General features: G+C 52.9%; 1 protein-coding gene across 3 annotated transcripts in view; it reads left to right on the top strand.

The window, feature by feature from the left end:
* The first annotated feature begins 6,450 nt into the window (after positions 1-6,450).
* Positions 6,451-11,932, top strand: part of ZCCHC7 (zinc finger CCHC-type containing 7) — an 88,068-nt gene continuing 82,586 nt past the window's right edge. The window contains exons 1-4 of one of the 3 annotated variants that reach the window (XM_064736123.1): positions 6,451-6,533; positions 7,169-7,208; positions 9,080-9,191; positions 10,209-10,943. In XM_064736123.1, coding sequence (XP_064592193.1) covers positions 9,182-9,191; positions 10,209-10,943 — 745 coding nt within the window. In that variant the 5' untranslated portion in view covers positions 6,451-6,533; positions 7,169-7,208; positions 9,080-9,181. The other 2 variants (XM_064736124.1, XM_064736125.1) reach the window with 2 other exon arrangements.

Below are 11,932 nucleotides of genomic sequence, written 5' to 3'. Positions count from 1 at the left end.
TGAAATAGTGCTCGGAGGCAAAGGCAGCAGCCCGACCCAGCTGCCTTGACACACAAAGGGGTGCAAGGGTGAAAGCGCCAGGCCCTGAGGATCACTCCTGAGTCCCGCTGGATTGAATGCAGGCACCTCTGTCTGCTCCTCTGCAGCAGCCAAGTGCCCTGCAGCAAGGCTGGACTGGAGCTGTGGCACTGCCACCCAGGGGGAATGATGTCCCCTGAGCTGTGGTGGCCCTAGGGCAATGTGGGACACAGTCCCTCAGGACAGGGGACTGGCAATGGGTGGCTCAGAGGCAGTTGCTATGATGCCACCCAAAAGAATTTCCTTTCAGGGGCAAATCCAGCAAGAATAGGTCCTTGCGAGCAAAAAATACCACTGTAGTCAGTGCAAAACGCAAATGCTCTAATCTTTGTGTAGTTACTATAAATATGCTCTGGGGAAACATATCTGAATTGCAGGTATGTTTCTCCAAAGGTGTGTTTTACACCATTTCATGGTTTTACACCATTTCACCATTACACCTTTCTCCAAAGGTGTGTTTCACACCATTTCATGGTTTTACACCATTTCACCATTACACCTTTCTCCAAAGGTGTGTTTTACACCATTTCATGGTTTTACACCATTTCACGGTTATACCTTTCTCCAAAGGTGTGTTTTACACCATTTCATGGTTTTACACCATTTCACGGTTACACCTTCATCCAAAGGTGTGTTTTACACCATTTCACGGTTTTACACCATTTCATGGTTACACCTTTCTCCAAAGGTGTGTTTTACACCATTTCATGGTTTTACACCATTTCATGGTTTTACACCATTTCACGGTTACACCTTCCGCCAAAGGTGTGTTTCACACCATTTCACAGTTTTACACCATTTCACGGTTACACCTTTCTCCAAAGGTGTGTTTTACACCATTTCATGGTTACACCTTCCTCCAAAGGTGTGCTTCACACCATTTCACGGTTTTACACCATTTCACGGTTACACCTTTCTCCAAAGGTGTGTTTTACACCATTTCATGGTTTTACACCATTTCACGGTTACACCTTTCTCCAAAGGTGTGTTTTACACCATTTCACCATTATACCTTCCTCCAAAGGTGTGTTTTACACCATTTCACAGTTTTACACCATTTCACCATTATACCTACCTCCAAAGGTGTGTTTCACACCATTTCACGGTTTTACACCATTTCATGGTTACACATTTCTCCAAAGGTGTGTTTCACACCATTTCACTATTATACCTTCCTCCAAATGTGTGTTTCACACCATTTCATGGTTTTACACCATTTCATGGTTACACCTTTCTCCAAAGGTGTGTTTCACACCATTTCATGGTTTTACACCATTTCACCATTACACCTTTCTCCAAAGGTGTGTTTCACACCATTTCATGGTTTTACACCATTTCACCATTACACCTTTCTCCAAAGGTGTGTTTTACACCATTTCATGGTTTTACACCATTTCACGGTTACACCTTTCTCCAAAGGTGTGTTTTACACCATTTCATGGTTACACCTTTCTCCAAAGGTGTGTTTTACACCATTTCATGGTTTTACACCATTTCACGGTTACACCTTTCTCCAAAGGTGTGTTTTACACCATTTCATGGTTTTACACCATTTCACGGTTACACCTTTCTCCAAAGGTGTGTTTTACACCATTTCACCATTATACCTTCCTCCAAAGGTGTGTTTTACACCATTTCACCATTATACCTTCCTCCAAAGGTGTGTTTTACACCATTTCACCATTACACCTTTCTCCAAAGGTGTGTTTCACACCATTTCATGGTTTTACACCATTTCACCATTACACCTTTCTCCAAAGGTGTGTTTTACACCATTTCACCATTACACCTTTCTCCAAAGGTGTGTTTTACACCATTTCATGGTTACACCTTTCTCCAAAGGCGTGTTTTACACCATTTCCTGGTTACACCTTTCTCCAAAGGTGCGTTTTACACCATTTCATGGTTACACCTTCCTCCAAAGGTGTGTTTCACACCATTTCAGTGGCTGTGCAGCGGGGGCTGGTGGGGCAGGGCCTGGTGGCCACTGCCCAGCCCACCCCCCCATCCAGGAGAGGGCAGTCCCAGCCTCAGCATCAGGCACCTGCCTGGGGATGGGGACAGACCAAGGCCATGGCAGGACGGCAGCCTGCAGAGAGAGGTGAGCGTCAGGAGTTTGGGAAACAGGTCACACCCAGCCCAGGTTCCAGGGGTTAACCTCAGGGTCCTGACAGTTGCATAACATTCTGCAGTTCCAGCTCATCTTTTAATCATCTTAACAGAGTGTATTTTACAGCAATTAATTACCAGATATATTTGAGTAGGTTTCGTAACATCCAGAAGCATTAAAAGCATTTTTGTTTTGAAAGGTGCCACGATAAGATCAGAGCAGAGTACCTGAGGCCAGTGCCAGGTGTTATGACTATGTCAGGTTCCACTTGCTCTCTGACAGAAGATAAAACCTTTCTACTGTGGGTGGGATTGGTTCACTCCTTCCCAGTCCTAGAGCCTGGAGGATCAGAGAAACAATTAATGTGCCTTTCAGGAGGCAGTTTTGCAGCCCACACATGTGCTAGTGTTCACAGAGGTAAATCACAGGTCATCATTACACACCAGCAATGCTGAAAATAGAGTTCTAGCACTGCATTAAGGAAACCCCCAAAGTCTGAAAGCCCTACAGAAAATGAGACAGAAAATGAAAGCTCTGGGCTCAGTGGATGTGGCAGCGCATGCGTGTCTGTCTGCACAGACAGACAGACAGACAGACAGCCAGCCCTGCTGCCCCAGTGCAGTGGGCAGCATGGAGGGGCAGCTCTGTGTAACAGCACAGCACTGTCCCTAGTGCAGCAGACACAGCTGGAATCTCCTCCAACTCGCTGCATTTCTCCCTCAGCCCCCGTGCCTGCCCTGCCCTGCCCCGGGAGGCTCTGCCTGGCCTGTGCTGCAGGTCAGCCCAGCCGCGGTGCTCCCGGAGGCACACGCACAGCACACACAGCCCTGCACGGCTCCCTTGGCGGCGGTACCCAGGATGCCTGCTGGCACGGGCGAGGGCTCCTCTCTGCCCTGTGCGCGCCAGTCCCAGAGCTTGCCAGGGAGCTGCTCCCTGCTCAGAGGATCTGTGTGCGTGTGTGTGGTGTGGTGTGTGTGCATGAGTGTGCGTGTGTGTGTGTGTGTGTGTAGTGTGTTTGCGTATGTGTGGTGTGTGTGGTATGTGTGTGCATGTGTCTGTGCGTGTGTACGGTGTGTGTGTGCTTGTGTGTGCATGTGCATGTGTGTGTGCGTGTGTGTGTGTGCAGTGTGTGTGCATGTGTGTGTGGTGTGGTATGTGTGTATGTGTGCACGCGTGTGTGTGGTGGATGTGTGTGTGCACGCGTGTGTGTGCGTGTGCGGTGTGTGTGTCTGTGCGTGCGTGCATGTGTGCGTGTGCACTCGCGTGTGTGTGTATGTGCAGTGTGTGTGCGTGTATGTGCGGTGTGTGTCTGTGTCTGTGTGTGTATGTGCGGTGTGTGTGTATATGTGCGGTGTGTGTGTATGTGCGTGTGTGTGTGTGCGCGGTGTGTGTCTGTGTGTGTGTGCGCGGTGTGTGTCTGTGTGTGGGTGTGTGTGTGTATATGTGCGGTGTGTGTGTGTGCGCGGTGTGTGTCTGTGTGTGGGTGTGGGTGTGTGTATATGTGCGGTGTGTGTCTGTGTGTGGGTGTGTGTGCACGGTGTGTGTCTGTGTGTGGGTGTGTATATGTGTGGTGTGTGTGTATATGTGCGGTGTGTGTGTGTGTGCGGTGTGTGTGTGTGCACGGTGTGTGTCTGTGTGTGGGTGTGGGTGTGTGTATATGTGCGGTGTGTGTCTGTGTGTGTGTGTGCGCGGTGTGTGTCTATGTCTGTGTGTGTGTATATGTGCGGTGTGTGTATATGTGCGGTGTGTGTGTGTGCGCGGTGTGTGTCTGTGTGTGGGTGTGGGTGTGTGTATATGTGCGGTGTGTGTCTGTGTGTGGGTGTGTATATGTGCGGTGTGTGTGTGTGTATGTGCGGTGTGTGTGTGTATGTGCGGTGTGTGTGTATATGTGCGGTGTGTGTCTGTGTGTGGGTGTGGGTGTGTGTATATGTGCAGTGTGTGTGTGTATATGTGTGGTGTGTGTGTGAGCGGTGTGTGTCTGTGTGTGTATGTGCGGTGTGTGTATGTGTGTGTGTCTGTGTGTGGGTGTGTGTCTGTGTGTGGGTGTGGGTGTGTGTATATGTGCGGTGTGTGTCTGTGTGTGTGTGTGTATATGTGCGGTGTGTGTCTGTGTGTGGGTGTGTATATGTGCGGTGTGTGTGTATATGTGCGGTGTGTGTGTGTATGTGCGGTGTGTGTGTGTGCGCGGTGTGTGTCTGTGTGTGAGTGTGTGTGCGCGGTGTGTGTCTGTGTGTGTCTGTGTGTATATGTGCGGTGTGTGTCCGTGTGTGGGTGTGTATATGTGCGGTGTGTTTGTATATGTGCGGTGTGTGTGTGTGTGTGGTGTGTGTGTATATGTGCGGTGTGTGTCTGTGTGTGGGTGTGGGTGTGTGTATATGTGCGGTGTGTGTATATGTGCGGTGTGTGTGTGTGCGCGGTGTGTGTCTGTGTGTGGGTGTATATATGTGCGGGGGGTGTGTATATGTGCGGTGTGTGTGTATGTGCGGTGTGTGTCCGTGTGTGGGTGTGTATATGTGCGGTGTGTTTGTATATGTGCGGTGTGTGTCTGTGTGTGGGTGTGTGTATATGTGCGGTGTGTGTGTGCGTGGTGTGTGTCTGTGTGTGGGTGTGTGTGTGTGTATATGTGCGGTGTGTGTGTATATGTGCGGTGTGTGTCTGTGTGTGTGCGTGTGCGGTGTGTGTGCACGGTGTGTGTCTGTGTGGGTGTGGGTGTGTGTATATGTGCGGTGTGTGTGTGCGCGGTGTGTGTGTGCACGGTGTGTGTCTGTGTGTGTGTGTGCGCGGTGTGTGTCTGTGTGTGGGTGTGGGTGTGTGTATATGTGCGGTGTGTGTGTATATGTGCGGTGTGTGTGTGTGTGCGGTGTGTGTGTGTGTGTGGGTGTGTATATGTGCGGTGTGTGTGTATATGTGCGGTGTGTGTGTGTGCGGTGTGTGTCTGTGTGTGGGTGTGTATATGTGCGGTGTGTGTGTATATGTGCGGTGTGTGTGTGTATATGTGCATGTGTATATGTGCGGTGTGTGTGTATGTGCGGTGTGTGTGTGCGTATGTGCGGTGTGTGTGTATATGTGCGGTGTGTTTGTATATGTGCAGTGTGTGTCTGTGTGTGGGTGTGGGTGTGTGTGTATGTGCGGTGTGTGTCTGTGTGTGTGTGTATATGTGCGGTGTGTGTCTGTGTGTGGGTGTGTGTATATGTACAGTGTGTGTCTGTGTGTGTGTGTGCGCGGTGTGTGTCTGTGTGTCTGTGTGTGGGTGTGTGTATATGTGCGGTGTGTGTCTGTGTGCGCGTGTGCGCGTGCGCAGCGGCAGCCCCCGCAGGGAGGCAGGCCCCCTGACAAACGGGCATCACCAGCGAGGGCATGTGGGGACACCGGGACCCTGTGAGGCCCCTGCGGAGACAGCGAGGCTGGGCCTGCTGGGTGCCGCCAGCACGCCCGCACCCAGGTGTCTCACCCAGCGCACCTGCCCTGCTGCGGACAGCTGGTGCAGCACGGACGGCGGCATTCAGGGTGTGTGTAGGCCGTGTGTACGTACCTGCACACCCGGGCACATGCCCTGTGTGGCTCTCAGCGCTGCAGCAGCTCTGCTCTGGAGAGGGACTGCGAGCCGGGGATGTCCCCTGCAGAAAACATCGCTCTGGGGAGACTCTAGGGCCCTTCCAGCGTCCTCAGGGGCTCCAGGAGAGCTGGACAGGGACTTCGGGCAGGGGTGGGAGGGACAGAACACCAGGGATTCTCACTGACAGGGGCAGGGTTAGAGGGGACACTGGGGAGGAATTCCTCCATGGGAGCATGGGCAGCCCCGGCACAGGGTGCCCAGAGCAGCTGGGGCTGCCCCTGCATCCCTGGAAATGTCCGAGGCCAGGCTGGACACTGGGCTTGGAGCACGCTGCTCTAGTGGCAGCTGTCCCTATCCCTGTCCTTGTCGCTGTCCCTGTTCCTGTCGCTGTCCCGGCCCCCCCTCACGGCGAGGGCCTGGATGAACTTTAAGGCCCTGGATGAACTTTAAGGCCCTTTCCCAGCCCGTCTCTTCCCGCGGTGCCGCTGCGGGCTCTGTCCGCTCTGCACACGGAGACGCGGTCCTCTCACAGGACTGTGCCGGAGGGCAGGGCGCGGGGCTCTGGAAAGCCCCATCCCCGCGCACCCGATTTTCGCTAAATTCTCCCCAAAGCCGCGTTCCCGCCGGGACCCTGGGGGCGGGGCCGGGGCTGTGGGGCGCGGGGCGGGGCCTCGGGTGGGGCGGGGCCGGAAGCACGTGGCCGGACGGCGGGGCCAGGCCGCCGCCACTTCCTGCTCGGCGCGTCCCGGCGCGGCCGGCACGGAACTGCGGCACCGGGGAGCGCCGGCGGTGAGTGCTGCCACCTCTGGGGGGAGAGAGGGTGGGCCGGCCGGTCATTCGGTCATTCAGTCAGTCAGGCCGTCCGTCCCGGTACCGAGTGCTTATAGCGACTGGGCTCCGGTATCGGCAGTGAGTGAGTATCGTCCGTGACTACCGGCCCTGCCCGGCTCCGGCACCTCCCAGCCCGACTGCCACCCCTCCCTGCACGGCGGGCCCCACTCCCTGAGGCCCTGGCCCTGTTCCCCCCCGGCCCGGTTTCCCCCCGGCCCCGTTCCCCGGCCCGTGGCGGCTGCATCTCAGCCGGGATCATCCCGCGTCCGGCCCCGGTGTCCGAGCCCCTGGCCCAGCCTCAGGCTGCGGCATGTCCCGGTGCCGGCGGCCTTGGAGTACCGGAGGGGGCTCTGCTGTGCCCGACACGCTGCGCCGCCGGTGCTGGGGTGTGCGTTCCTCCCTTTCCCTTGGGATGTTCCTCGCCTTGCCCGGGATCCCCAGTTCCCATCTGTTCCCGCTCACCAGACACGTGGAATCCTAGAACGCCAGGAAAAGCATGTTACTCTTAAACGTGGTCCTCAAAGTGCCTGTGGGGAAAAAAATAATCTTTAGAAAGGCTTGAAGTGAACGTGAAATGTTTTGTTGTTTTCCAGGGTTCGGGCGTGGAAGAGACATTCCCGTGATCTCTTGAAGGTATAGCTGGCACTAGAAAATGCTGTCTTCTTCTCCAGAGCTTTGCTTCTCTCTTTGCACCTCATTTAAAGAAAGTCCAGAGCAGTTGTGTCTCCTCAAACAGCAAATGGGACAAACGTGGGGTTTGCATCTCAGTATTTAGCCAAAATTCTCTGTTAGATCACAGAAAATGGGGGCAGAGGCAGCGCCCAGCCCTCCTCCTGACCCTTTTCCATGTTCCTCTGCAGGGGCTTCTGCTCTGCAGGTGGGGCAGCCTCAGGTGACTGCGGCTGCAGCCTCACCTGGGCAGCAGGTGAGGGCTGTGCCTTTCTCACCTGCTCTGAGAGCCACGTGGTGAGGCACAGCCGGGTTAGAATCACATCAGGCACAGAAACAGAGCAGGGGAAGGAAAACAGTCTCCTGACACTGGCCTCTGTGAATAAATATATCTTTGGGCTGGCTTTCATAAAATACTTTTAGGTTTGACATTTTCATACCTTCCCAGGTGTGATTTCCATTGGAGTCATGAGCTTCATGGTGATGATTTGCTCATGGAATCCAGGCAATGCAGGGTGCACAAGCAGCCACAGCAGCTGCAGTGAAATGTTTCATTCACATGCTCTGGAAGGTTTAAATTCCTTGTCAGTTTTACACTGTCTGTGCTCCTGCAGTGTCTGAGCAGTCTGAAGCATCAGGCAGTCTATGTACCACAAATGGAACTAAATTAAAGCTGGCTCCTACTCTCCTGGTGTCTGACCCCGTGATTAGATAAGGCAGCATGGTGTTTTCCTTGGAAGGAAATCCTTTTTTTTCCCTTTCCCATATTTTTTCCCCATTTTGTTGTCGCAGTCTGTAACAGCCTGACAACAGGGGTGTGTTTTGCCGTCCAAGGCTGCAGAGAGCCTGTTTGCTTCTCTGTTCTCAGCTATCAAAAAGGGTTAGATTTGACAGTGGAGATCGAGCAGGGAATGATCAATGAGGAGATGTTTGGAGCTCGCTGATGGGGTGTGGTGGGAGCAGGGCACTTGTCTGAAAAGCCACGTGCAGCGGAAGAAGTAATCTGTGTTTGGGCTTGCATTTAGAAGTTTTTAGGAAATGTCAGTGTTTGAAGTTGGGCACGAGGAGCTCTGGGAGGTGTTGGAAGCTGGGAAAGCAGGAGCAGCAGGACAGGGAGAGTCGAGGCAGGTGAGCAGGAATGGCACGAGGAGGACTGCCCTGAGCCTCTTCCTTCAGAGTCCCTTCTGCAGAGGGGTGAGCCCTGAGCACCCCAAACCCGCTTTGGGATTTTGGATGAGGGTTCTGATTAACTTGTTTATTATTTCTTGAGTGTTGGCCTTGCTCTTCCTCCCTGCCTCAAGTTGCCAGTGGCACCTCCCTTTGACACACCATCTCCGTGTGTGTTTAAAAAAGCCTGGACATGGCACTGGGTGCTATAGGCTAGTTGAGGTGTTAGGGCACAGGTTGGACTGGATGATCTTGGAGATCTCTTGCAGCCTCATCATTCTGTGTTTCTGTGAAGATAGGTGTGGCACAGCTGAGAAACAGGGACCCTGGGGGTCCCTTCCAGCCAAAACCCTGCTATGGTTCTGTGGAAAGGAACGTTTGCCCATAGCCTAAACTTTTCACTGGCAAAAGGAAATGTGGAGTTGCAGTCAGGTCCTTCTCTGAGTTACCTGTATGAACTGAGTGAGAGATTGCTTCAGCTTGCCAGTCTGGAAAACAGCAGGACTTTGCTGAGCTTCTCTTCCCTGTCCTTCAAGCTGTGTGTGTCTGCTTTGCTGTTTGTCTTTCCTGACGAGGAAGGGCACGGCTGTGGCCTGAGCATGAGGATGGTGGGCAGCAGGGGCTCAGGGCTGTGGTGGTGCTGATGTTGGGTGTTGTTTGTTTCCCAGGTGTACGTGCTGAGCAAGAGGAAGAGGAGGAGCCCTTCATCGCCGCAGCACGTGTGGAGCTGAGAGCAGCAGGAGGAGCTGTGCTTGGACCTGCTGAGCAGGATGGATCAGAGTGAGTGCAGTGCTGGCTGCCCATGAGTCAGCTCCCTGGATGCCTGGGAGGCACCAGGGCAGTTCAGCTGCAAGTTTTTAGCAGTGGTCACTGCTCACTGCGTGTCACTTTATCCACTGGGGACAGAAGGGGAGGAAGGAGTACTTGGGTTCTGTTTTGGAGCTCACTAAAGTGTCCCATGTCCTGTACCCTGTGTTTGGTGTGGTCATGAGCTCAGAGTGAGGCAGTCTCAGGGATGCAGGGTGACTTTACCACATCCCTGTACTACCAGGCTTGCAGGGGAGCAGGCTGTGAGCTGTGAGCACACTCGCCCTTGGGCTGGCATCACAGGACAGCTGGGCTGAGAAGGAGCCTCTGGCAGTTTCAGCCCTGGTTTAAAGCAGACTGACCTGGAGCTGCTTGCTCAGGGCTGTGCCTAGCTGAGGTCCTCGAGAATGGAGGCTCCAGAGCCTTTCTGGGCAACAGAGTTACGTTTAAGTGGAAATCCCTGTTTTTTGTTATTTTGTGGCCATTCCCTTTCAAGTTCTTGCTGGGCAGGTCTGTGGTGGTTCTGTCTTGTTTATTCCCCGTACCCCAGGTATTTGTGAGTGTGAATAAATCCTTCTGAGCTTCCCCTCCCTGTGCACTAGCAGTCCCAGCTTGACCTTCCAGGACACATGTTCCAATCCCTTAATGGTTTTAGTGGCTCCTTGTTGCGCTCACTCCAGTCTGGAGGGGTTCTCAGCAAAATGTGTGTCCTGATGACCTCCCTGGTGTGGCAGAGAACTCAGAAATTGCTCCTTTCAGAGGACAAAGCAGTTGGGCTGAATTAATAGTTATGGTTAGTGCAAATGCATCTTTAATTAGTGTTTGCTGTTCTGCACTGGAGCACAGGTGGGTGTTAAATCTGCTCAGTTTGATGGTCTGTGTGCAGAGCTCCACAACTCACCTGACCTATTTCAAGAAGACCAAAAGTATGGCTTGAAGGTTTATTTTGGACACATGACCATTCTGATTTAACCATTTGATTTTTTGTAGACTTAGACTCTTCACTTTCCAGAATATTTACCGGGTATGATGATCCTGAGAATACTGAAGTGTATGAAGATGAACTTTATCTCGAGGAGTCATCCAGTGAGCGGAGTGTTGATAGTGAGGTGGAGTTTCATCTCTATAGCCAGATCCACTATTCCCAGGATCTCGGAGAAGTCAGAACACTGGAAATGAATGAGGAAGCTGATGCTGGAGAAGTCGTGGGTCAAAGTTCCGGGCTAGCTGGGAAACAGGACGAAGATGAGAATCTCGCTGAGCTCACTGATGGTGGCACTCAGCTTTCAGATGAGCCCGAGGTCATTGTCCTGTCTGACACCCCAGAGGAAGACAGCATCTACAAAAGCAAGGCAAAGAGGTCAAGGTGCTCCTCTTCAGCTCCAGGTAAAGCACACGCGTGCCCGGTATCCTCCACGCCAAATCACGCCAAAGCTGCTGGATGCAGTGCCCGGTGGCCCCCTGAGCCTGGTGTGGGCACGCCAAGGAAGAGGAGCAGCCCTAGTGGGAGGCCTGCCCCAGTCCTTCCTGCCGGACCTGAGGGTCCCCAGGACGTGCTGGTGATAGACAACAGCTCGGAGGAGGAGGAGGAGGAGGAGGAAGAGGAGAGCCTCATCTCTGACGGCGAGGACGTCGAGAGCTGGATGCTGCTGGGAGCTGGTGCCGATGACACGGATGGGGACATCATGCTGAACCTCGAGGGCTGTGCCACGCCTGCCAGGAAAGGTCAGTGCTTTTCATTGGCCTGTTGGTTCTTGTATGGGGACAGCAGCTTGCCTGCAGTGACGCTGATGCCAGTATTGAAAGATGAACAGAAGGCAAATGAGTTCGTGGCAAAGCTGTGGTAAATGAAATGGTCGTCATTTGTTCCATTTCAATACCTTTAGTTCAGCAGCATGGCATGCAGAAGGAAAGACAGCATTTTTCCTGGTAGAAATTTAGAAGTAATATCAGAGTGGTTTATACTGTGAGCTTTTCAACCTTGCCATGTATTCTGTGTTTCTGAGAGTGTATAAGAAGTTGCTGTGTGCCTGCCCAGAGGCCTTTCAGCTCAGGACAGGGATGAGCCGTAACAGGAAGGAGGCAAGGGGCAGAGGGGAGACCTGAGCATTTCCCCTGCCTGAATTCAGCAGGTGACTGCCCCCTCAGCACTCTTCACAGTTTGGGCTGTTCATCTGAAGCTGTCTGACTCTTCCTATGTGGATTCTGCCCTGAACCCAGGGAGGTTTCTCCCCGGCTACTGGAGCCTGACACTGTGTTGTTTTGATAAACGTTCCTCCCCATTACAGCAATAAGGCCACGAAGGTGGTGGTCAGTGCCACAGAGTTTGAGCAGGCCTCTGTAATGACCATGGTGTGAAGCATGCCCTGTGTCACCAGCAGCTGCAGCCTCTGCTGGATGGTCAGCCACCATTTCCTCTTGCTGGGCACAAAGGCCATTGCTGGGAGCAGCATCCCCCTGCCAGACAAAGGCTGCAGAGAGAAATAAAGAAGGGAAGTTTATAAACGAAGTGAAATAGACCGTACTCTGAAAGAAGTTAAAAAACTATGTATGCCAGACTTTATTTGGTGCGCATGTGAGTGAGGTTTGGCATGGCATGGAGCATTGTGTGACCCTGATCTGCAGGCTGACTTCAGGGGGGATTTTTGTCGGAGTGTCTGTAAACAGTGCTGCTGTTGCACTGTTTGGGAGGAAAGAGGTGAGGAATGGGCTTT

The sequence above is a fragment of the Zonotrichia leucophrys genome, chromosome Z (assembly GCF_028769735.1).
Source record: "Zonotrichia leucophrys gambelii isolate GWCS_2022_RI chromosome Z, RI_Zleu_2.0, whole genome shotgun sequence".
Taxonomy (NCBI): domain Eukaryota; kingdom Metazoa; phylum Chordata; class Aves; order Passeriformes; family Passerellidae; genus Zonotrichia; species Zonotrichia leucophrys.
This window is presented reverse-complemented; position numbering and strand designations above follow the sequence as displayed.